We start from the raw sequence: 21284 nt of genomic DNA, 5'->3' as shown, positions 1-21284 counted from the left end.
TTGTTTTGTTCATAGTTTCCTTTGCTGTACAAAGCTTTGTAGTTTTGTGTAGTCCCATTTGTTTATTTTTGCTTTTGCTGCTCTTGCTTGAAGAGATGTATCCATAAAAATATTGCTAATGCTGATGTCAAAGAGTTTACCAACTATGTTTTGTTCTAGGAGTTTTCTGGTTTCAGGTAGGTTTAATATTTTAAGTGACTTGAAGGTTTTATATTTAATTTCTTATAAATTATAATTAATTCTGTTTACACATATGAATTTAAAATAAATGTTTTTCTTTTAATTTATACCTGAACTTTTAGTTTTACTCTTAGTGGATCCAAGGTCTTAAAGAAAGTTTCCTATTGGTGAACTTACATTTAATTAACAAACATTAATGTATTAATCTCTCTGCTAAAAACAAAAACAAACAAAAAGTGTGGGAAATTTTATTTATTAACCCATGTAAACCTAACACTGGGGAAGTGGTGCTGGGGAAACAATTGAACGTGTTACAAACAATACTCAACAATATAACAAGTACTTATTTATCATTCATTATCCATCAGGCGCCTTGTTCCATACAATGATGAAGACTATTGGCCTTACAGAGCTTACAGTGCATTAAGAAATACAAATAATTAAGCAAACAATGGCCCAAAAATAGCATTCAATATTAAGATTAGATAAGTACAGGGAGCTATGAAAATATATATTAAATCTTTATAACTCAGTCTGGAGTGGAGAATGGTCAAGGAAACATTTTCCTCCAAATGGTATTTCACTTGGGACCTGAAAAATAAGCAAGAGTTAAACAGTTGAGTAAGAAAGGGAAAAATGTTTGTTAACCTAAGGCAAACAGCATATGATTAGATTAGAGGTAAGAGAAAGCATAGCACATTTGACGAACTGAACAAAGTTTACTGTGTCTCCATCATTATAAGCATGGAAGTGGGAGAGGAATGAAGAGAAGCCAAGGCACAAAGGGTCTGCCAGGAGATGGAAAAGGGTTTAAGCAATGAAACGCCACTGAAGGGAAGTAAGTAACTGAGTAATGTGGTCTGAGATGAGGTTTAGACCGTCTCTATGGTCACGATATGGAGAACAGACCTTGGCAGAAAAACTAGAAGCAGAGAAAAAGACTAGTGCAACAATTCAGGATGATAAGGTCCGTATGAAGATACGTAGATTCCAGAAATAGTTATGTGGTAAAATTGACAGGACTTAAATGAGTGTTTGAACACTGAGAGTGAAAAGAAGGAAGAAGTCATGATTGATTCCAAGGACTCTGGATTGGACTAGTGTGGGCATGTCACTACCGTTCACTGAATTAATGAGTTTAATTTTTAACAGGTAAAGATCGAGAGACCTTGAGATGTCCAAATAGAGATGTCCAATGGGCAACCAGCTGTAATAAGGTCTAGGCTAGAAATATTGGTATGGAATTTATCAATAAATTGATGGCAACTGAAGTTATAGAGTGAATGACTTCAGCCAAGAATTGTGTATGATAGAGGATCCACACAAAATTCTAAGGAATACCAATATTTAAGAGATCAGAAGAGGAAACAGATGCTACAGAAAAGACTGAGGAGGAATGACTGAGGAGGAATGACTGAAGAGGTAGATAGAAATTTGAGAGAACACCGCATCACAGGTGCTGAGGGTAGAGAATATTTGGAGAAGAAATAGGTCAGTAATGAGCAATATTGTTGAGAGTTAAAGTAAAAGCTAAAAAGTCCTCATTGTATTTTGCCAGAAGAAGGTCATTGGTGAAATGATGAGAACACTTTGGTGAAATAGTAAGAAAAACAGAAGCCAGATTTTAGAAGAACTTGGAGTAAGAGGTAGAAAGAGGGGGAAAGCAAGTATAACCAATTTTTAGGAAGTTCAACTTAAAAAGGGGTGGAAGAAATTGGCCAGAAACCAGAAGCCACATGTGGTTAAGGGGAAATTTTCTTGTGGCTCTCATATGTTTAATTGCTGATAGGAAAGGAGGCATAAGAAGAGAGAGATTAGGGAGATAATTAATGAAGGGATCTCCTTGAAAAAACTAAAAAGGATACAATCTGGACAACTTGGGAGTTCAATTTAGACAAAAAGAGGATACTCCTTTTTTGGAAATAAGAAGAGAGAAAAAAGTAGTAAGTAAGATGCAGACCAATGTGTAAACTCAGTGGTAGAAAGTTCAGGAAATATATCATCTGAGGACTTCTTTTTAAAAACAAAACAAAACAGAGAGGAATTCCAAGATGGCGCCGTGAGTAGTCCTCTTTGTCTCTCGCCCTTCGAGTCTACAATTATTTGGACACTTATCGCTTGACAAAGGATATCCAGACAGCATCTCAGGACGTCTGAGACACCCACGCGACTATACATCGGAAGGCGGACGGACTTTCCTCCGGGAGGATGTGGAAATAGGTGAAAACTCTCCGACCCCGACGGGCAGCCTAGTACCCGCAAGCGGCTTTCTTCCAACGGACGCCCCCAGAGGATCCACACACATCTAGGGCAGGAGCGAGAACACAACAGAGGAGCGACGGTGGAAACAGGTGACCAGAACCCTACTTAAACCCCCCGCAATTACTCCTAAACGCAGAGGGAAACTTTGGAGTTGCACACCTGAGCCCGCGGGGAGAGTCTCTCCCCGCCATTGGCGGGGAGACCCGGCCTGGTGCTCGGGGCACCCGGAGGGTCCCAGAGAGAGACACGGAGGGCACGGAGGTCTCCCAGCTGCCGTTGCCCGCCCCGTGGGACTAGGGATTGCCGGAGATCTCGGAGAGGACCGGGGCGGGGGAACTTTCAAAGGCGGGTCCGGCGACCCGGTGGGGAAGCGCCGGAGCTCCGCCAGGCAGCAGACAAAACTCTCTGTCTGCCGGTAGCAGAGGGGCCACGCTGAGCACTCAGGGCTCCCGGCAGAGGCCCGGAGAGAAGCCCAGAGGGCGGGGCGACCCCCAGCTGCCGTTGCCCGCCCCGTGGGACTAGGGATTGCCGGAGATCTCGGAGAGGACCGGGGCGGGGGAACTTTCAAAGGCCGGATCGGCGACCCGGAGGGGAAGCGCCGGAGCTCCGCCAGGCAGCAGACAAAACTCTCTGTCTGCCGGTAGCAGAGGGGCCACGCTGAGCGCTCAGGGCTCCCGGCAGAGGCTCGGAGAGAAGCCCAGAGGGCGGGGCGACCCCCAGCTGCCGTTGCCCGCCCCGTGGGACTAGGGATTGCCGGAGATCTCGGAGAGGACCGGGGCGGGGGAACTTTCAAAGGCGGGTCCGGCGACCCGGAGGGGAAGCGCCGGAGCTCCGCCGGGCAGCAGACAAAACTCTCTCTCTGCCGGTAGCAGAGGGGCCACGCTGAGCATTCAGAGCTCCCGGCAGAGGCCCGGAGAGAAGCCCAGAGGGCGGGGCGACCCCCAGCTGCCGTTGCCCACCCGGTGAGGCTAGGGATTGCCGGAGATCTCGGAGAGGACTGGGGCTGGAGAGAGTTCCAGAGACCCAGCTTAGTAGCCTAGGGGGAAACCCTACAGGCTCACAGAAGCCTTAGGGAAAGCCTCTGCACAGCACCAGTAGAAGGCACCCAGCCGCCAGCCACAAGGCTGGAAGACCCCAGGGCAAAAGCAGCATAGCTAGGTGTACTAACCACAGACTGTAGAAGATGCCAATAGCTCTCCTGCGACCCATAGAGGACAAGTGAGATTTGGTGGGTGCCGACAGCAACCGAGCGACAAATAAAAGTGATCCCACCCCTGGCCGCTGGAAAAGCCCATAACACCGTTGCAGACCCCAAGGAGAGAGCGCATCTAGGTGGGCAACAACAGTAGGCACCTGCAGCCTGAAGCCCCCCGTGACGGCCCCCACGGCAGAGGAGGGAATCCAAAGGGCCACTGTGGCTACGAAGAGGGGCCCAGGCCCAGTTAGCAACTACGGACAGGGTTCCTGGTTGGTGAAGTATAAACAGCTGCTCCCCCCACCGCAGCAGCTGAAACAAGTGAAAGGAGCAACTAAACTCTATCTCCATGCGGAGGCACAAATCAACATCATCAAGCAATATGAAAAAATACATTAAATCTCCAGAACAGAAAGAAAGTAACAAATACACAGAAAACAATCCCAAAGAAAATGAGATATATAACCTAAATGATGATGACTTCAAAACAGCCATCATTAAAATACTCACTGAGTTAAGAGAGAATTCTGACCGACAACTCAACGAGTTCAGGAGCTATGTCACAAAAGAGTTTGATACGATAAAGAAGAACCAAACAGAAATACTGGAAATGAAGAACACAATAGAGGAGATTAAGAAAAATCTAGATGCTCTGAACAGTAGGGCCGATAATATGGAGGAAAGAATTAGCAATTTGGAAGATGGCAATATAGAATTGTTGCAGGCAGAGGAGGAGAGAGAAGCAAGACTTAAAAGAAATGAAGAAACTCTCCGAGAATTATCAGACACAATTAGGAGATGCAACGTAAGGATTATAGGTATACCAGAGGGAGAAGAGAAGGAGAAAGGGGCAGAAAACCTATTCAAAGAAATAATGGCTGAGAACTTCCCAAATCTGGTGAGGGAGATGGATCTTCAGGTGACAGAAGCCAATAGATCTCCAAACTTTATCAATGCAAGAAGACCAACTCCACGGCATATAGTAGTGAAGCTAGCAAAAGTCAACGACAAGGAGAAAATATTAAGGACAGCCAGGCAAAAGAAACTAACCTACAAAGGAACCCCCATCAGGCTATCAGCAGATTTCTCAGCAGAAACTTTACAGGCTAGAAGAGAGTGGAATGATATATTCAAAAATCTGAAGGACAAAAACCTACAGCCGAGAATTCTCTACCCAGCGAAACTATCCTTCAAATACGATGGAGAAATAAAAACTTTCCCAGATAAACAAAAATTAAGGGAGTTCATTGCCACAAAACCTCCTCTTCAGGAAATCCTCAGGAAAACCCTCATTCCTGAAAAATCCAAAAAAGGAAAGGGGCTACAAAACCAAGAGCAGAGGAGATAAGTAGAAGGACAACAACAGAGAGTAGCAGCTCTACATCAGAACAGATTAAACCATGGGACGAGAAACAAAGGAAACTGAAGAAAACCGGAAAACAAGACACAAAATGGTAGTGGTAGGCCCCCACGTCTCAATAATCACTCTAAATGTAAACGGATTGAACTCCCCAATCAAAAGACACAGAGTGGCAGGATGGATCAAAGAACAAGATCCAACAATATGCTGCCTCCAGGAAACACACCTCAGCCCCAAAGACAAACACAGACTCAGAGTGAAGGGATGGAGAACAATACTCCAAGCTAATAATGAACAAAAGAAAGCAGGTGTCGCTATACTAATATCAGACAAGGTAGATTTCAAAGCAAAACAGATAAAGAAAGACAAAGAGGGACAGTATATAATGATAAAAGGGACTCTCCACCAAGAAGACATAACACTTATAAATATATACGCACCCAACACAGGAGCACCAAAATTTGTAAAGCAACTCTTAATAGAACTAAAAGAAGACATCAACAACAATACAATAATAGTAGGGGACCTCAACACACCATTAACACCAATGGACAGAACATCCAGACAGAAAATCAACAAGGAAATAATAGAATTAAATGAAAAATTAGACCAGATGGACTTAATAGATATATATAGAACACTTCATCCGAAAACAGCAGGTTACACATTCTTCTCAAGTGCACATGGAACATTCTCAAGGATTGACCATATTTTGGGAACCAAAGCAAACATCAATAAATACAAGAGAGTTGAAATAATATCAAGCATCTTTTCTGATCATAACGCTATTAAACTAGAAATCAACTACAAGAAAAAAGCAGAGAAAGGTGCAAAAATGTGGAGACTAAACAACACGCTTCTCAACAAACAATGGATCATTGAAGAAATTAAAGAAGAAATCAAATATTATCTGGAGACAAATGAAAATGAGAACACGACATACCAAATCATTTGGGATGCAGCAAAAGCAGTCCTAAGAGGGAAATTCATCGCAATACAGGCTCACCTCACTAAACAAGAAAAAGCTCACGTAAGCAACCTCAAACGACACCTAACAGAACTAGAAAAAGAAGAACAAACAAGGCCCAGAGTCAGTAGAAGGAGGGAAATAATAAAAATAAGAGCAGAAATAAACGATATTGAAACAAAAAAGACAATAGAAAGGATCAATGAAACAAAGAGTTGGTTCTTCGAAAGAATTAACAAAATTGACAAACCCCTAGCCAGACTCACCAAGAAAAGAAGAGAGAAATCGCAAATTAATAAAATCAGGAATGACAGAGGAGAAATAACAACAGATACCAATGAAATACAAGAGATCATAAGAGAATACTATGAAAAACTATATGCCAACAAATTGAACAACCTGGAAGAAATGGACAAATTCCTAGACTCCTACAATCTCCCCAAACTGAATCAGGAAGAAATGGAGAATCTGAATAGACCAATCACAAGTAAGGAAATAGAAACGGTAATCAAAAACCTCCCCAAAAACAAGAGTCCAGGACCAGACGGCTTCTCTGGAGAATTCTACCAAACATTCAAAGAAGACTTAATACCTATTCTCCTCAAACTGTTCCAGAAAATTGAGAAAGATGGAGAACTCCCTAACACATTCTATGAAGCCAACATCACTCTGATCCCCAAACCTGACAAGGACAACACAAAGAAGGAGAACTACAGGCCGATATCACTGATGAACATAGATGCAAAAATCCTCAACAAAATTTTGGCAAACCGATTACAGCAATACATCAAAAAGATTATACACCATGATCAAGTGGGATTTATACCAGGGACACAGGGATGGTTCAACATCCGCAAGTCAATCAACGTGATACACTACATTAACAAAATGAAAACCAAAAACCACATGATCATCTCAATAGATGCAGAGAAAGCATTCGACAAGATCCAACACCCATTTATGATAAAAACCCTCAGTAAAATGGGTATAGATGGAAAGTACCTCAACATAATAAAGGCCATATATGATAGACCCACAGCCAACATCATACTCAATGGACAAAAGCTGAAAGCCATCCCTCTGAGGACAGGAACAAGACAAGGGTGCCCACTTTCACCACTCCTATTCAACATAGTTCTGGAGGTGCTGGCCAGAGCAATTCGGCAGGAAAAAGAAATAAAAGGAATCCAAATAGGTAACGAAGAAGTAAAACTCTCGTTGTTTGCAGACGACATGATCTTATACATAGAAAACCCCAAAGAATCCACAGAAAAACTATTAGAAATAATCAACAACTACAGCAAAGTAGCAGGGTATAAAATTAACGTGCATAAATCAGTAGCATTTCTATACACTAACAATAAACTAACAGAAAAAGAACTCAAGCACTCTATCCCATTCACAATCGCAACGAAAAGAATAAAATACCTTGGGATAAACTTAACCAAGGAAGTGAAGGATCTATACAATGAAAACTACAAGACTCTCTTGAAAGAAATAGGCGATGACATAAAGAGATGGAAAGACATCCCTTGCACATGGATTGGAAGAATAAACATAGTTAAAATGTCCATACTACCTAAAGCAATATACAGATTCAATGCTATCCCAATCAGAATCCCAAGAACATTCTTCACAGAAATTGAACAAACAATCCTAAAATTCATATGGGGCAACAAAAGACCGCGAATTGCTAAAGCAATCCTGAGCAAGAAAAACAAAGCCGGCGGAATCACAATCCCCGATTTCAAAACATACTACAAAGCTACAGTGATCAAAACAGCATGGTACTGGTACAAAAACAGGTCCACAGATCAATGGAACAGAATTGAAAGCCCAGAGATAAAACCACACATCTATGGACAGCTAATCTTCGACAAAGGAGCAGAGGGCCTACAATGGAGAAAAGAAAGTCTCTTCAACAAATGGTGCTGGGAAAACTGGACAGCCACATGCAAAAGATTGAAAATTGACCATTCTTTTTCACCACACACCAAAATAAACTCAAAATGGATCAAAGACCTAAAGATTAGGCCTGAGACAATAAGTCTTTTGGAAGAGAATATAGGCAGTACACTCTTTGACATCAGTTTCAAAAGAATCTTTTCGGACACTGTAACTCCTCAGTTGAGGGAAACAATAGAAAGAATAAACAAATGGGACTTCATCAGACTAAAGAGCTTCTTCAAGGCAAGGGAAAACAGGATTGAAACAAAAAAACAGCTCACTAATTGGGAAAAAATATTTACAAGCCACTTATCCGACAAAGGGTTAATCTCCATAATATACAAAGAACTCACACTACTTAACAACAAAAAAACAAACAACCCGATCAAAAAATGGGCAGAGGACATGAACAGACATTTCTCAAAAGAAGATATGAATATGGCCAATAGACACATGAAAAGATGTTCATCATCGCTAATCATCAGGGAAATGCAAATCAAAACTACACTAAGATATCACCTTACCCCCGTTAGATTGGCAAAAACATCCAAAACCAAGAACGACAAATGTTGGAGAGGTTGTGGAGAAAGAGGAACCCTCATACACTGTTGGTGGGAATGCAAACTGGTACAGCCACTATGGAAAACAGTATGGAGATTTCTCAAAAAGTTAAAAATAGAAATACCCTATGACCCAGCCATCCCATTACTGGGTATCTATCCTAAGAACCTGATATCAGATATCTCAAGAGTCCGTTGCACCCCTATGTTCATTGCAGCATTATTTACAATAGCCAAGACGTGGAACCAGCCTACATGCCCAGAAACTAATGATTGGATAAAGAAGATGTGGTATATATACACAATGGAATACTACTCTGCCATAAAAAAAGACGAAATTGGCCCATTCACAACAATGTGGATGGACCTCGAGGGTATTATGTTAAGCGAAATAAGTCAGTCAGAGAAAGACGAACTCTATATGACTCCACTCATAGGTGGAAATTAGTATATTGAGAAGGAGATCTGATTGGTGGTTACCAGGGAAAAGGGGGGGTGGGGGGAGGGTACGGAGGGGGAAGTGGTGTACCCACAACATGACTAACAAAAATGTACAACTGAAATCTCACAAGGTTGTAATCTATCATAACATTAATAAAAAAAAAAAAATAAATAAAAAAAATAATAATAAAAAAAAAAAAACAAAACAAAACAAAAAGAGAACAAGCTCCTCTGCTAATGGTGAATGAGACAAGTAGGGAGAGAATTATAGAGGAGACAAAAGCATGGTTTCCATCTGAAATAGCCACTATCACGAATGGGAGATGACTATGGAAATACAGTACAAGTGACCAGGTGAAGCTAAGGACCAGTTAAGGCTGATTGCCTGCATTTATAGTAACAAATCTAACATTATCATCTAACAAATCTAACATTATCATTTATCACCATAACATTTGTTGTAGAAACAAACTGCTTCTACAAAAATACATAAATAAAAAATTTTTGTGAACTTTTTTGAGTGAAGAGGATACCTGTGATGAATTCAGAGGTCATTGTCCGAAGAAATCACATCTTGACAAATCCAGTAACTCTGAATGAGACATTTTTCAGAAAAAACACCCTCCTTTGTTATCACAGCACAGGCGTTATCTTCAACCTGGCCCATGACTTGAAATCTGTAGAGGAAAAGGAATACTCTGTCCTCACTCTGCTAAAAGCACAACTGTGTGTACTTTGTGTGTTTTCCGTCTTCTTAGGAAGAATGTATCCCTCAAGCTAGAGATCTAAAGTATTGTCATATTCGGACAGGAAATGTACATTAGTAAATGATTTGCTTAGAATTGCTCCAAAATGCAATAAAAAAAAAATTGTCATTTGTAGATGGAAACACTGCATGGAATTAAAATGGAAATAACAATGTGAGCAAGAAACACTAGTTTCTCAATTCCAGGAGTTCACATGAAAGATAAAATTGTTAGAGGACTGCTATCATCTTAATGTTTGTATGCCCCCAAAATCCATATGTCAAAATTCTAACCCTTAAAAGTGATGGTATTAGGGAGCGGGGCCTTTGGGAGGTACTTAAGTCATGAGGATGGAACCCCCGTGAATGAGATTAGCTCCTTACATAAGAGGTCCCAGGGAGATCCTTAGCCCCTGCACCCTGTGAGGACACCGTGAGAGAGTGTCAGCTACCAGTCAGCAAGAGGGCCCTCACCAAAACAGGGCTCCCTTGATCTTGGAATCTCACATTCCAGAACTGTGATCAATAAATTTCTGTTGTTTATAAGCTATCCAGTCTGGTATTTTGTTATACTAAGACAGAGGACAATTCTGCCATTTTAGGAGAAAAATTCATTTTGTTACTCTAAAAATTCTTCATCAATTGAATGATACAAAATCTACAGCAGACAATATCATATTTATCATTTTAAGATTTTGTAATATCAACACATTCAAAAGCATGCACAGTTTTCAAAAAGTATTAATTTCCTGTAGAGAGTAAATCAAACTATTAACCTTTTCATCTTCCAGACTTAAATCCCAAATGCCACACTTTTCAAAATCTTCCCTCACTGTCTGTGATGAATCTCCTTGCTTCTAAAATAGATTCTAAGAAAGATGAATGCTCTTTGATGCATCTAGTCTTTACATGCTGAACATGGCAACAGTAACCCCAGACAGGACTTAGGCAAGGAGTGAGAGTGAGGAAAAGGCGAGAAGATCTCCCGCCTTTCTGAAATGTTTTAAACTCACGTAGACACCTCAACAAAAGAATTTCTGTGCATATGTGTTCATAATATGCACATCCTTCAGCTTTAACACAAAAGAAGGGAACTTCCTCTAAATTCTGTTTTTCCATGATGTTAAAACCAACTTTTCCTGTGTTAGACAAAAAAGCCACAAGTCATCCAAAAAAAGTCAGGAACTACTCGATTTTAAAAACCAGATCAGCAAATTAATAAATCTAAGAAAGTTTGTGTGTAGGTTGACAGAACATCTCTTTAAAAATATGCTAATAGGTTTTTGTTAGAAATAATCAAACAAAATTTCTGGGTTTTTTGTTTGTTGTGTACAGAGAGCATGCATGGGTGGGTATAGAGTGTAAATTTTATTTTATTTATTTACTATTTTTTATTTTTTTTATTGAGATCACATTGGTTTATAACACTATATAAGTTTTAGGTGCACATCATTATATTTCAGCTTCTGTATAGATCACATCATATTCACTGCCAAAAGTCTAGTTTCTATCTGTCACTGCACAAATGTCCCCTTTTACCCCTTTTCCCTCTCCCCACCTCCTTCCACTCTGGAGATGCTGTAAATAGTCTCTGGGTAAGAGTATTCATTTGTGGGGTGACTTTCTGTTTCAGAGTATTTTTTTACTACCCCTCAGCCAGCCCAGTGGACCAGCTGTGTCACTCCAGAAGATTTATATTCCTCCTAATCTCCTTAAATTCACATCTCTTTAAGAGACATTACAAAATTAAAAATTTTCAAAAAGCTTAATTAACTTTTGATGATCCCCACAACCTTGATGCTAAGAGTAGTTTTCGCCCTGGACCCCTCAGACTTTCTGCCTATGTTTTGGGGATTTGCACATAATCCCCAAAGATTCAGCAATCTCTATTCATGGAATTTAAGCAGAAATGAATGAGGGACACAAAAATAGATACAGATATTGTTAATTGGGGCGATAGAATTAAAAAACAGTCAAACGGTTATTTGTTGTGTTATGTATAACTTATTCTTTAATATTTCCCAATAATTGAAGTTCTTCTACTAATCAAAATAAAGATTATTCTGCAAACCTGTAAGAAATACTTCATAAAAATTTAAATTTATATAAATTTACATTGAATACAATTTTCCATTTATACCTCTCCCATTATAGGTAAACTAAAAGAAAGCTCATTATGAAAATAAATCAGTTTAGGAGTTTTCATTTCTCTAAGGCAAATTTCCTAATTATTTGCAAATTAACAAACATCAAAGTCTTCAATCTTTAGGAACCAACTGGCTACTTGGACTTTCAAGCAGCCCCCAGTAGGGATTGGCTGCTCAGCTCTCATATTCCCCCATGGTACTTAAATGCCAACACTCACAACTGTCGATTTAATGGGGTGCCATCCAGCCACGTCCATGTCTTTTGTGGATGTGTAATGTTCAATCCAATCCAAAAGTAAATTCCATCTTGTATATTACTCTGTATGAAATCCTGTGAAAGAAGATCCAGAGGAAATTAACTGAGTTAAATCTATTAAAATAGCCTCTTAGAACTTTTGTCCAGACCTGTAAAGGTTTTGCTATTGATCTCTCTAATCAGGAAAATCTTAAGAAAGCTGAGGAGGTTTTCTATACATTTAGGGAAGGATATCGATAGGAAGATATTCAAAATACATGACTCTTGCATGCATTATGTGAGGGCATGTGCTGCTTAATGGAATTCCTGAGGGTGGTGATATAAACAGCAACTGACGAAGGGGCACAAAGAGGATGTGAAGCAAAAGCTAGGAATGAATGAGTCTGCCTAAAAGACCAACAGCTATCCATGGATTGCTTTTGTCTACCAATGGTGCAGTCTTGAGAAAACTGATGCCTAAGGTGAAACTACACACAAATGAAACTAAGGAGCCCCATCTCTCTTACCCAAGATACGAGGAATATTGCCAGATATTGGTAATGCTTTTGATCAGCACCTGAAAGAGCTCCTATCTTTCTCTCCGGGAGATAATGTTCGAGGATAGCATTGATATTCTAACTTTGTCATTTGCTTGAAGAGTGAAGTAGGCAACTTTGTACAACCTGTCAAGTTCTATAGATTCCTCTCATGGAAATGGGGAAAATACTGCCTATCAGATAAGGTTATTGTGAGCACCAAGTTATATAACATGTCTACCACAGTGCCTGGCATATGGTGGGAATTCCATAAATGGCAGTAATTATTAGTGCTATAATTCTTTTATTACAGCATGCACTTATTTTTCCCAGTTGTTAAAGTGATAATTTTCATGGCAAATTAGCTCTTACCAGTTCAGCCTTGTCTTGGATCATCAAAAGATGTGATTTCATTATTGAACAGGACTTTTGGCTATCGATCCATGAATTAAAGGTTTTGAAAAAGTTATAGCATTTCCCTTTCTTCTGTACCCAATCATTGGGGCATAAATTTAGCCTAGAGTTTGCTGAAAATGGGAAAATAGGAAGAAATAGGAATGAGAACAAGATTTAATTATTGAAAACAATTTTTGCACTAATTTTGTAAATTATTTCCTTAAAAGTAAAGATTTTGCCCCCCCAATGAACTCCCTCTCCACTGATGAATAGTCTTTAGAAGAGATAAATGTCAGAAATATTCAGCCATTATTTATTGAGTAATTATTATATTTCAAATAGTTTCCGAATTCTTTATGCACGAGTACTATATGAAATACTCTTCCTTACAAGAAACTTATGAGATACATAAAATTATTAACTTCATTTTTTTCAGTTTGTAATTAAAGACAGTAAAGTTAAGGTTAAGTAAAGTATAAAGTGGGAAACTAAAAGTTAAGTAACTCATTCAAGGTCATATAGTTAATAAGTGGTGGGATATAGGGAAACAAAGTAAAACAGAGAGTCTAAAAGCCATCAGGAGAAAACTATTGTGGAAAAAAATGTCTTTTTTAGAGTCTCTTTTTGATGCAGAAGAATATATTTCATAACACTTTTTTTTCTCTGCAAACTACAAACTGCATCACGATGCCTTGTTTTTCTTTTTTGAAGATTGACACCTGTGCTAACAACTGTTGCCAATCTTTTGTTTTTTAATTCTTCTCCCCAAAGCCTCCCAGTACGTAGTTGTATATTATAGCTGTGGGTCCTTCTAGTTGTGGCATGTGGGAAGCCGCCTCAGTGTGACCTGGTGAGAGGTACCATGTCTGCACCCAGGATTTGAACCTGCGAAACCCTGGGCCGTCAAAGCGAAGCATGTGAACTTAATCACTCGGCCATGGGGCCGGGCCCTCATAACATGCTTTATCAGAAACTTTGTAAAACAAATTTTTCATGGTGACCCCAATATCTATATGTCTTGATGACCATCAGACTTACCTCTATGAAAAGGGACAAACCTAAAATAAGTATCAAAATAAACTTATATTCAGAAATTGGTATGCACAGGTTTCAGATGAACTAATTCTTTTTATATTTTAAGCTGAATAGTAGGCATATAAACATTGCTTGTATGCTATTTAAAGTTTCGCATGTCTTAAATGTTCCATAATATCTTTTAAATATCCCCAAATTTATGTAAAAGTTTACCTGATTTGCTTATATTAAATGAGACTAATATGAAAATATAAACTATAAAATACTCTTTTCAAAAGTTAGTATTTACCATTAGAGCCCATGGGAGATCTTTGAGAGAGAGTATGAAGAATCATATTATTTGGGGAAAATATCACATAGTAAGTTTCTGGTTGAATCAGTGAAGTGCCCTGGTTCTTCACAGCCCTCTTCCCAAGGCATTTTATTTTATAAGTAATAACAACAAAATGGGCATTGAAATAGTGTATTAATGAACTAAGCTTTAACTGCGTTGGCCAGGAAAAATACCCAACAGTACATCTCACACCAAAGCTGGGAATAAATTTTAGTTTTGCTGAAATTTACTATCATAAATTATTGACAGAAACGAATAACTTTAAGCCGTCGTGCTCATTCAGATGTTTTCCTTGACATGTTTTGCTACGGTAGCAGTTGGCCTCTAAAATAAATGATGAATTATTCACTTCCCTCTTCTTTTTATTTGCCTGAAAGTCATCTACCACAGAAACAAAGAAGCCCCAGCTTCTTTCAGTGCAGTAAAAGGAAGGAAATTCATCCAGTGAAAATTACAGGACTATTATTGCTATGCCAAAGATAAGATGATGGAAATAGTCAACAAATAGCTCTGGAGTGCAGTAGTGCTGGGACCCCCATTGAAAGAAGGCCTCCAGGTGGTCTAGAGAAGCCTAGAAGAGTACATGAATGGGGAGGAATATAGAAATGCCCACAGCAGGGAAGACTGAGTTGACCAATTAAAGAGATGGGATATAAAGGCTAAAGTCTCAAGGGAAAAGTGTCATCATAAACATGCACATTAGTTATATTTTTCATATTCTGTTCTATCACTCTCTTCTGATCATCAATATTTAAGTAGAAAGCACTTCCTAATTATCCATATTTAACATAAGGACTGGAAATATATTTTAGTATAATTCATGATGTTTAAATTGTGCAAGAGTTTATAGTTTTGGTAGATTTCTTAGAAAATTGTTGTAGCTTGTGAGAAGTTAATTTTCTTATTCTAAAATAAGCACTTATAACTAAGAAAAAATAAGCACCGTAATTTTTTTTTAAAAAAGGCAAAGATGATGAACAGGCAGTATACAGAATAAAAAATACAAATATCCAATATATGTGATTTTATATTTAATTGCCCTATCATATAAGAAATGCAACTAAAATCAGCTATGTGTATTTTATCATATTATATTAGCATGTATAGTCTCAACTATGGTGTGCGCACACACACTAGAAGGGTTCAGAGGGTAGGAAACTGCAATGAAGAGATAAATATTCAAAAGAATGGATTGGATCAGCGTGAACAAAGACTCAAAGTCGAGAGAGTATGCTGCATTGTACTGCCTCACAGAGGTTTGTGCTGCTGGGGACTAGTGTACAAAGAAGAGAGCTGCACTGTGAGAAATGAGACTGCTGTTGTAGGAAATCAAGGTGCAGAGGACCTTGTAAATAAGTTAAAGTGCTTAGACTTTGTCCTAAGGACCAGAGAAAATCACAGGAGAGTTTTAAGCATGCAAGTGCCCTGGTCACTGATCTGCATTTTAGAAAGATCCTACTGGCTGCACAGAGAATGAATGGAGATCTAGATGACAGTAAAATAGCAATTAGTAATCCCCTTCTTTGTGAGACATACTGATCTCCAAATGCCTTATAATTCAACCTTTATGCATTATAATTTTGAAAGAACAATCTAAAACACCTTAATCATATATTGTAACAAATAATAATCGCAAAAACAGCAATCACTATTGCATAGAATAATATATGGATATAGTACATGGATACTATCCATATAATACTACATAAGTAAATATAGGTGCATAATGCTGGTATAATGTTCTTGAGTAGTAAAGTAAAAAGCAATCATAGCAATAAAACTATTTCAGGCCAATGAACCTTACAGTTTTCCACCAAATCGTCTCCAACAGTTAAGGATATTGAACTTGTTCCTTAAGGGCCTAGGCAAAATTTCCTGAAAGATTGATTTCATCTTAAATTCTTATGTAAATATTACATTCTAATCCTTAATATACTTGTGAGTTTGATTTAATACGATACTATCTAGATTACTTTCCATTAAATAAAATTGGTATTCCAGGAATATGACTCTACTGTCATCCAGAAACTATCACATCATCCTTAACCACACTCCACCCTCTGTACTAACCTCACCTTTAGAGACACTGAGCATAATGCAAGAAGCTACTCTAGACCTCTATCAGGAAGGAGTTTATTCAGCCTAAACCACATGTGGCATTGCCATTTGACTATCTTTGCCATCTCACACGTCAATCATGAGATTCTTGAGGGCAGGGACTTTTTCTTAAATTCTTTGCTATCTTGTCAGTAAACCAAGTATTTTATATATGCCTAATAGATATATGAAGTAAAATAAATAAGTTAAGATTTTGAAACTTTCAAGAGATAGTCAGTGATATCTTTGTTGCCTAGCAAGGGAATTTCAACACTTGAAGTAGCAGCAAGCCAGCTATTGGAGACAGTGTATTTGAAGAGAGTTCTAGCAGCAGTAAGGTGAGCGAGGAAGCGGTAAGTGTAGTCTAAGCAGTGAACCTGAACAGACTTACAGGAACCGGAATTGGAGGTAAAGAGATGCAAGAGATGCAAGAAAAAGCCTCCTCAGAGCCTTCCTTATCTGACCAAAAGTAGAAGCTTCTGAGAAATGAGGTCACCATAAATTCCCTCTTTCAGGTGGTTTGCTCGCAGGAAAAAGACTGAGAAGAAACCTACCATAAACCCCCTCTCTGGGGGAATTTTATGGCCATGAAGAAGAGAGAAAGACTGCTTATACTTGCATAAAGAGACACTATCACAAACTTTATCTCCAGTTTGTTCTCCTAAAAAACCCTCTTGTCTGGTGACGTATAAAAACTAGGCTATTGGTGGTGAGCATGATGCAGTGCATACAGAGATTGATATACAATAATGTACATCTGAAATTACACAATGTTATAAACCAATATGACCTCAATCAAATAATTCTTTTTTAAAAAGTAGATTTCCTTGCACCATCCCCCACCCAAAAACCCTCTTGTCTTTCTTAAAGAAGCATATTTATTTTTTCCACAGAAGCCAGCCATTTCTTCCCCCTCCCTTTCCTCTAAGTTAGGTATATAAGCCTTTAGCCATTTAGAGCTAGCTACATCTTTTGTTAGCTCTTCTATGCGTACAAATAAACATTTTTCTCCCATTAATTGGTTCTTTGTCCATTTAATTTACAGGCTCCAAGCACTAAACTTAAGAGGGTGGAGGAAAAATTTTCCCTCCTCTACAACACAATCAAATAAAACCACTTACTTGTGGATTTTGTATTGTCCTGCTGTTTCCTGGGAAGAATATTCATACAATTGCAATCTTTGGTTCCATTCTCACTACCAAACACCTCACTGTGGTTGTCACTGAAGGAATGTATGCTTAGGTAACTTACTAAGAAATGAGGAAAAATAGTAAGACTAATTAGATTTCTGCAGATGTAAGCCTGTGCCTTTTAACTATCCATTAAAGTGAACCTGCAAGGGAATGCATGAAATGCTGGTGGACAGGAGGTCTGTTTATAGCATTTCAACCCTCCAATTTGACAAAGAATGAATAAACTTAGAGATTCGGAGATTTCCACTTATAGAAAAGTGATTAGAAACAAACAATAGAAACAAATTATCTAAATAAAATTAAAACATATTTAAATTTGCATCTGTTTAGATAGGTTAGAATTCTGTATGATCTTGAACTAGTTACATAGCCTCTCTGTTTTTCAGTTTCCCCTTATTTAAAAGAGAGAAATGCTTAACAGACTGAGAGTTGTTGTAAGGCTAAAAGACAATGTATATAACGTGTTTATTACAACTCCTAAGATGTAGTGGGTCACAACAAATAGAAACAATAACAGATACAATTATCCAGAGCTCTTATTGAAGTAGAGTTCATTTTAGAAATAGATCTTTAACTTGGCCTTAAATTTTCAAGTAACTGATAAATTTGTTAAAAACTTCAAAATGTCAAGTAACCTGTAAAGTCCAAAAGTTTTATTTAAAGGGCCAAATCAGCTTTCATAAAACTAAGTACTTTCACTAAAATATAAGACTTCAGTTCCTAGAATTGTGATAGCCAAACCCACACTATTTACCAATTAATTAAAATTATGAGCAGAATAGACTTTATTAATTAACAAGTTTAATTCCTCCTCTGTATAGGGAAAAATTACTAATTATTAATGAAATCAGGAACTGTGTCATTTAATATCAGTGTAATTAAAATAACGATGAAAGAGAATATGAGATAAATGTGAAAAATAATTCTGAAAAGGCTAAAGAAATAAAAGTAAACTCCAAAGGAAATACGTTAATCTCTATAGTTGAACATATAGCTTTCCACATACTCACCCCGAATTGTTAGTCCTATCACCGTGGCAGCGAGTAGAACCAGCGCAATGCTGGTCAGTCTCAGGGTAGTCTGATGCCACTTTGGACATTTAGGGTAATCTGTAATGATTAATTTTTCCTTCTGAAACGTTCAGACCTTTCAAATGAACTTGAAAATGAGTCACAGAAATGTAAAATTCTGAAGGTACACATTGTCTTAAGGTGAGGGAAAGAAGTCTACAATCTCTATTTAAATCATCTTGACATGAACACATATTTAATTACCTTTAAAAGGTTGGATATATTGATCCTAAGTAAGAAGTCAATATGCTTTATTTACTGCTTATTAAATACTCTTATTATGTTAACACTTCTCTTCCAAAAGTATAATTCATATAACAATCAAATGGGTGGATATTTGTTGATCAACTGCTTAGTCAAACATTTCCTCTAAAATTTGTCCTTTACCTTCACTTACGTTTTGACTGAATTGCACAGATAACATTCAGTGAGAAGAAAAAATATAGGTAGTACCAAAATAATTGAATGATAGTAAAAATGAGTGTCTAAAGGAGAAACATAAGCAAGATTGAGTACTGCAGCCATCTTCCCAAATGTTTGAGATAAAAGTTGTATATCAATTCATGAAACAGAACTCAGATGTTAATCTTTATAATTATAAACTTTCCTTCAATAAAATAAGCATTATAATAGTTTAATAATCTTCAACCCAGGTCAAGTCAAATCTGACCATTACATTCAATTTAGCAATATTTATAAATATACAGCTACACACCAGAAACTGGTCTGGATGTGAGGGTTGTGGAGATAGGAAACCGTACAATCTAGTGGGGAGATATCTATGTAAACATACTATTTCAAAATAAGATAAATTTTCTGATTAGATTCTAGTTCAAGTTCTTCAAAGTTCTCATTAAAAGCCTAGCATTAAAAGATCCACAGAAAATTCCAGCTGTATAATCTGTGGTCTGATGGGAGGGCTATGGATTCCTACCTTTGCATGTCCACTTGCGTTGGCAATGATAAGGAGGTTTCCTTGGCTTCTGCATCATCAGTCCCTCTGTGTTTTGTGTCTGTCCAAACATCCTATAAATAGAATAATCCATCTTTGAATGAGATGGAAAGAGAGGCATCACCTGATCAAAAGCAGAGTCAGTGGCATTAAAACAAGCCTGTAGCTGTAAAACCACAAAGGATATGGTTTATGAGTGACAGGAACCTCATTACTTAAATAAACGTTTTGTTTTAGGATAGTTTTAATTTACAAAAAAATTGTGAAGACGGTACAGAGAGTTCCCATATACCCAACACCCAACTTCTCCTATTATTACTATGTTATATTAGTATGATACATTTGTCAAAATTAATGAATCAATATTATTAAAAATATTATTAACAATATATAATTATAAATATAATTAATTAATATTAAAGCCTGTACTTCATTCAGTTTTTACCTAATACCTTTTTCTATTCAAGGATGCCATTCAGGATACCATGATATGTTTAGTCTTCATGGCTCCTTAGCTGGGACAGATTCTCATTCTTTTCTTGTTTTGATGATTTTTGACAGTTTTCAGGAATGTTGGTCAGATATTTTGTAGAACATTCCAGAATTGAGTTAATCTGATGGTTTTCTCGTCATTATACTTGGGTTATAGGTTTCTGGAGAAAGACTTCAGAGATAAATCGCCATTCTTATCACATCTTATGAAGGGTACATACTATCAACATGGCTTATCACCGTTGATGTTATCTTTGATCACTTGACTGTGGTAGTGTTTGTCAGGTTTATCTACTGCAAGTTTATCCCTTTTTCCCCATTTCCATTCTGTACTCTTTAGAAGGAGGTCAACATACGCAGCCCACACTGAAGAAGTGGAGAGTTATGGTCCACCCCTTTGAGGACAGAGTATCTACATAAACTGCTTAGAATTCTTCTGCAGAGAATATTTGTCTAATCTCCCATTTACATGTTTATTCAATCATTTATATCAGAAAAAAAACTCATTCATATTTATTTTATAGCTTGAGTTATAATCTAATACTACTTTATTTCATTGCTCACATTGTTCCAGCTTTGCCCATTGGGAACCCTTTCGGTTGGCTCCATGAGTTCATACGGATGTCTCCAACTCTAATACATTACAACATAGATCATGCTAACCTCCTCCCTCGCATTTCTATAACCTCTCACTCCGATAGTGAGAGACACGGCTATCACCATCACCATTTGTTTACTCAGTTGTTCAGTTCCAGCATACATATTTGGTAGTTTCAGAATTGTTATCCCATACCTCGTGGGAAACTACTTTATCAACTAGAGTACAATATTCACGCACAGTTTCTTTTATCACAAGTCGTCTTAGTCAAGACAACTCGTTTCTAAAGTTACTTAGATCAGCAAACTTTATCCCCATACCTTTCAATGAGGCTATTTCATACATTTGCAATACAGTTAGATCCTTTTGGCAGTTTCTGCCTTCCATACTGGGATCCACAGTCTCCAAAATATTTTTTTAATTTGCATACATTAAGATTCACTCTTTCTGCCATAAAATTCTATAGGTTTTGACTAAAGCATAACATCATGAACCTACCATTACAATATCATATAGAATAGGTTCAGGGCCCTAAAAATCCC

At 37.9% G+C, this 21284-nt stretch overlaps 1 protein-coding gene across 1 annotated transcript; it reads right to left on the bottom strand.

Annotated features, from left to right (window-relative positions):
- Positions 1-417: 417 nt before the first annotated feature.
- On the bottom strand, positions 418-19790 carry LOC102147467 (killer cell lectin-like receptor subfamily F member 1). Its single transcript, XM_005610920.4, has 7 exons — positions 19635-19790; positions 18641-18739; positions 17559-17687; positions 12948-13102; positions 12023-12135; positions 9446-9589; positions 418-771 (listed from the first exon to the last, which is right to left on the bottom strand). Exons 1-6 carry the CDS (start codon positions 19771-19773, stop codon positions 9457-9459), a joined length of 768 nt encoding a protein of 255 aa, XP_005610977.3. The 5' UTR covers positions 19774-19790; the 3' UTR covers positions 418-771; positions 9446-9456.
- Positions 19791-21284: the final 1494 nt, after the last annotated feature.

This window comes from Equus caballus, chromosome 6 (genome assembly GCF_041296265.1).
Source record: "Equus caballus isolate H_3958 breed thoroughbred chromosome 6, TB-T2T, whole genome shotgun sequence".
NCBI lineage: Eukaryota > Metazoa > Chordata > Mammalia > Perissodactyla > Equidae > Equus > Equus caballus.
The sequence above is the reverse complement of the archived record's forward strand: the minus strand, read 5'-3'. Positions and strand labels throughout refer to the sequence as shown.

Bases quoted from the DNA above. Each gene is read 5' to 3' on its own strand.
- LOC102147467 (XM_005610920.4), bottom strand. From the start codon at position 19,773: ATGCCTCTCTTTCCATCTCATTCAAAGATGGATTATTCTATTTATAGG. The intron at 18,740-19,634 runs GTAGGAATCCAT...TAATCATTACAG, and splicing joins ACGCAAGTGGACATGCAAAG to ATTACCCTAAATGTCCAAAG. The intron at 12,136-12,947 runs GTAAGAGCTAAT...CTTCTTTCACAG, and splicing joins TCCAAGACAAGGCTGAACTG to GATTTCATACAGAGTAATAT.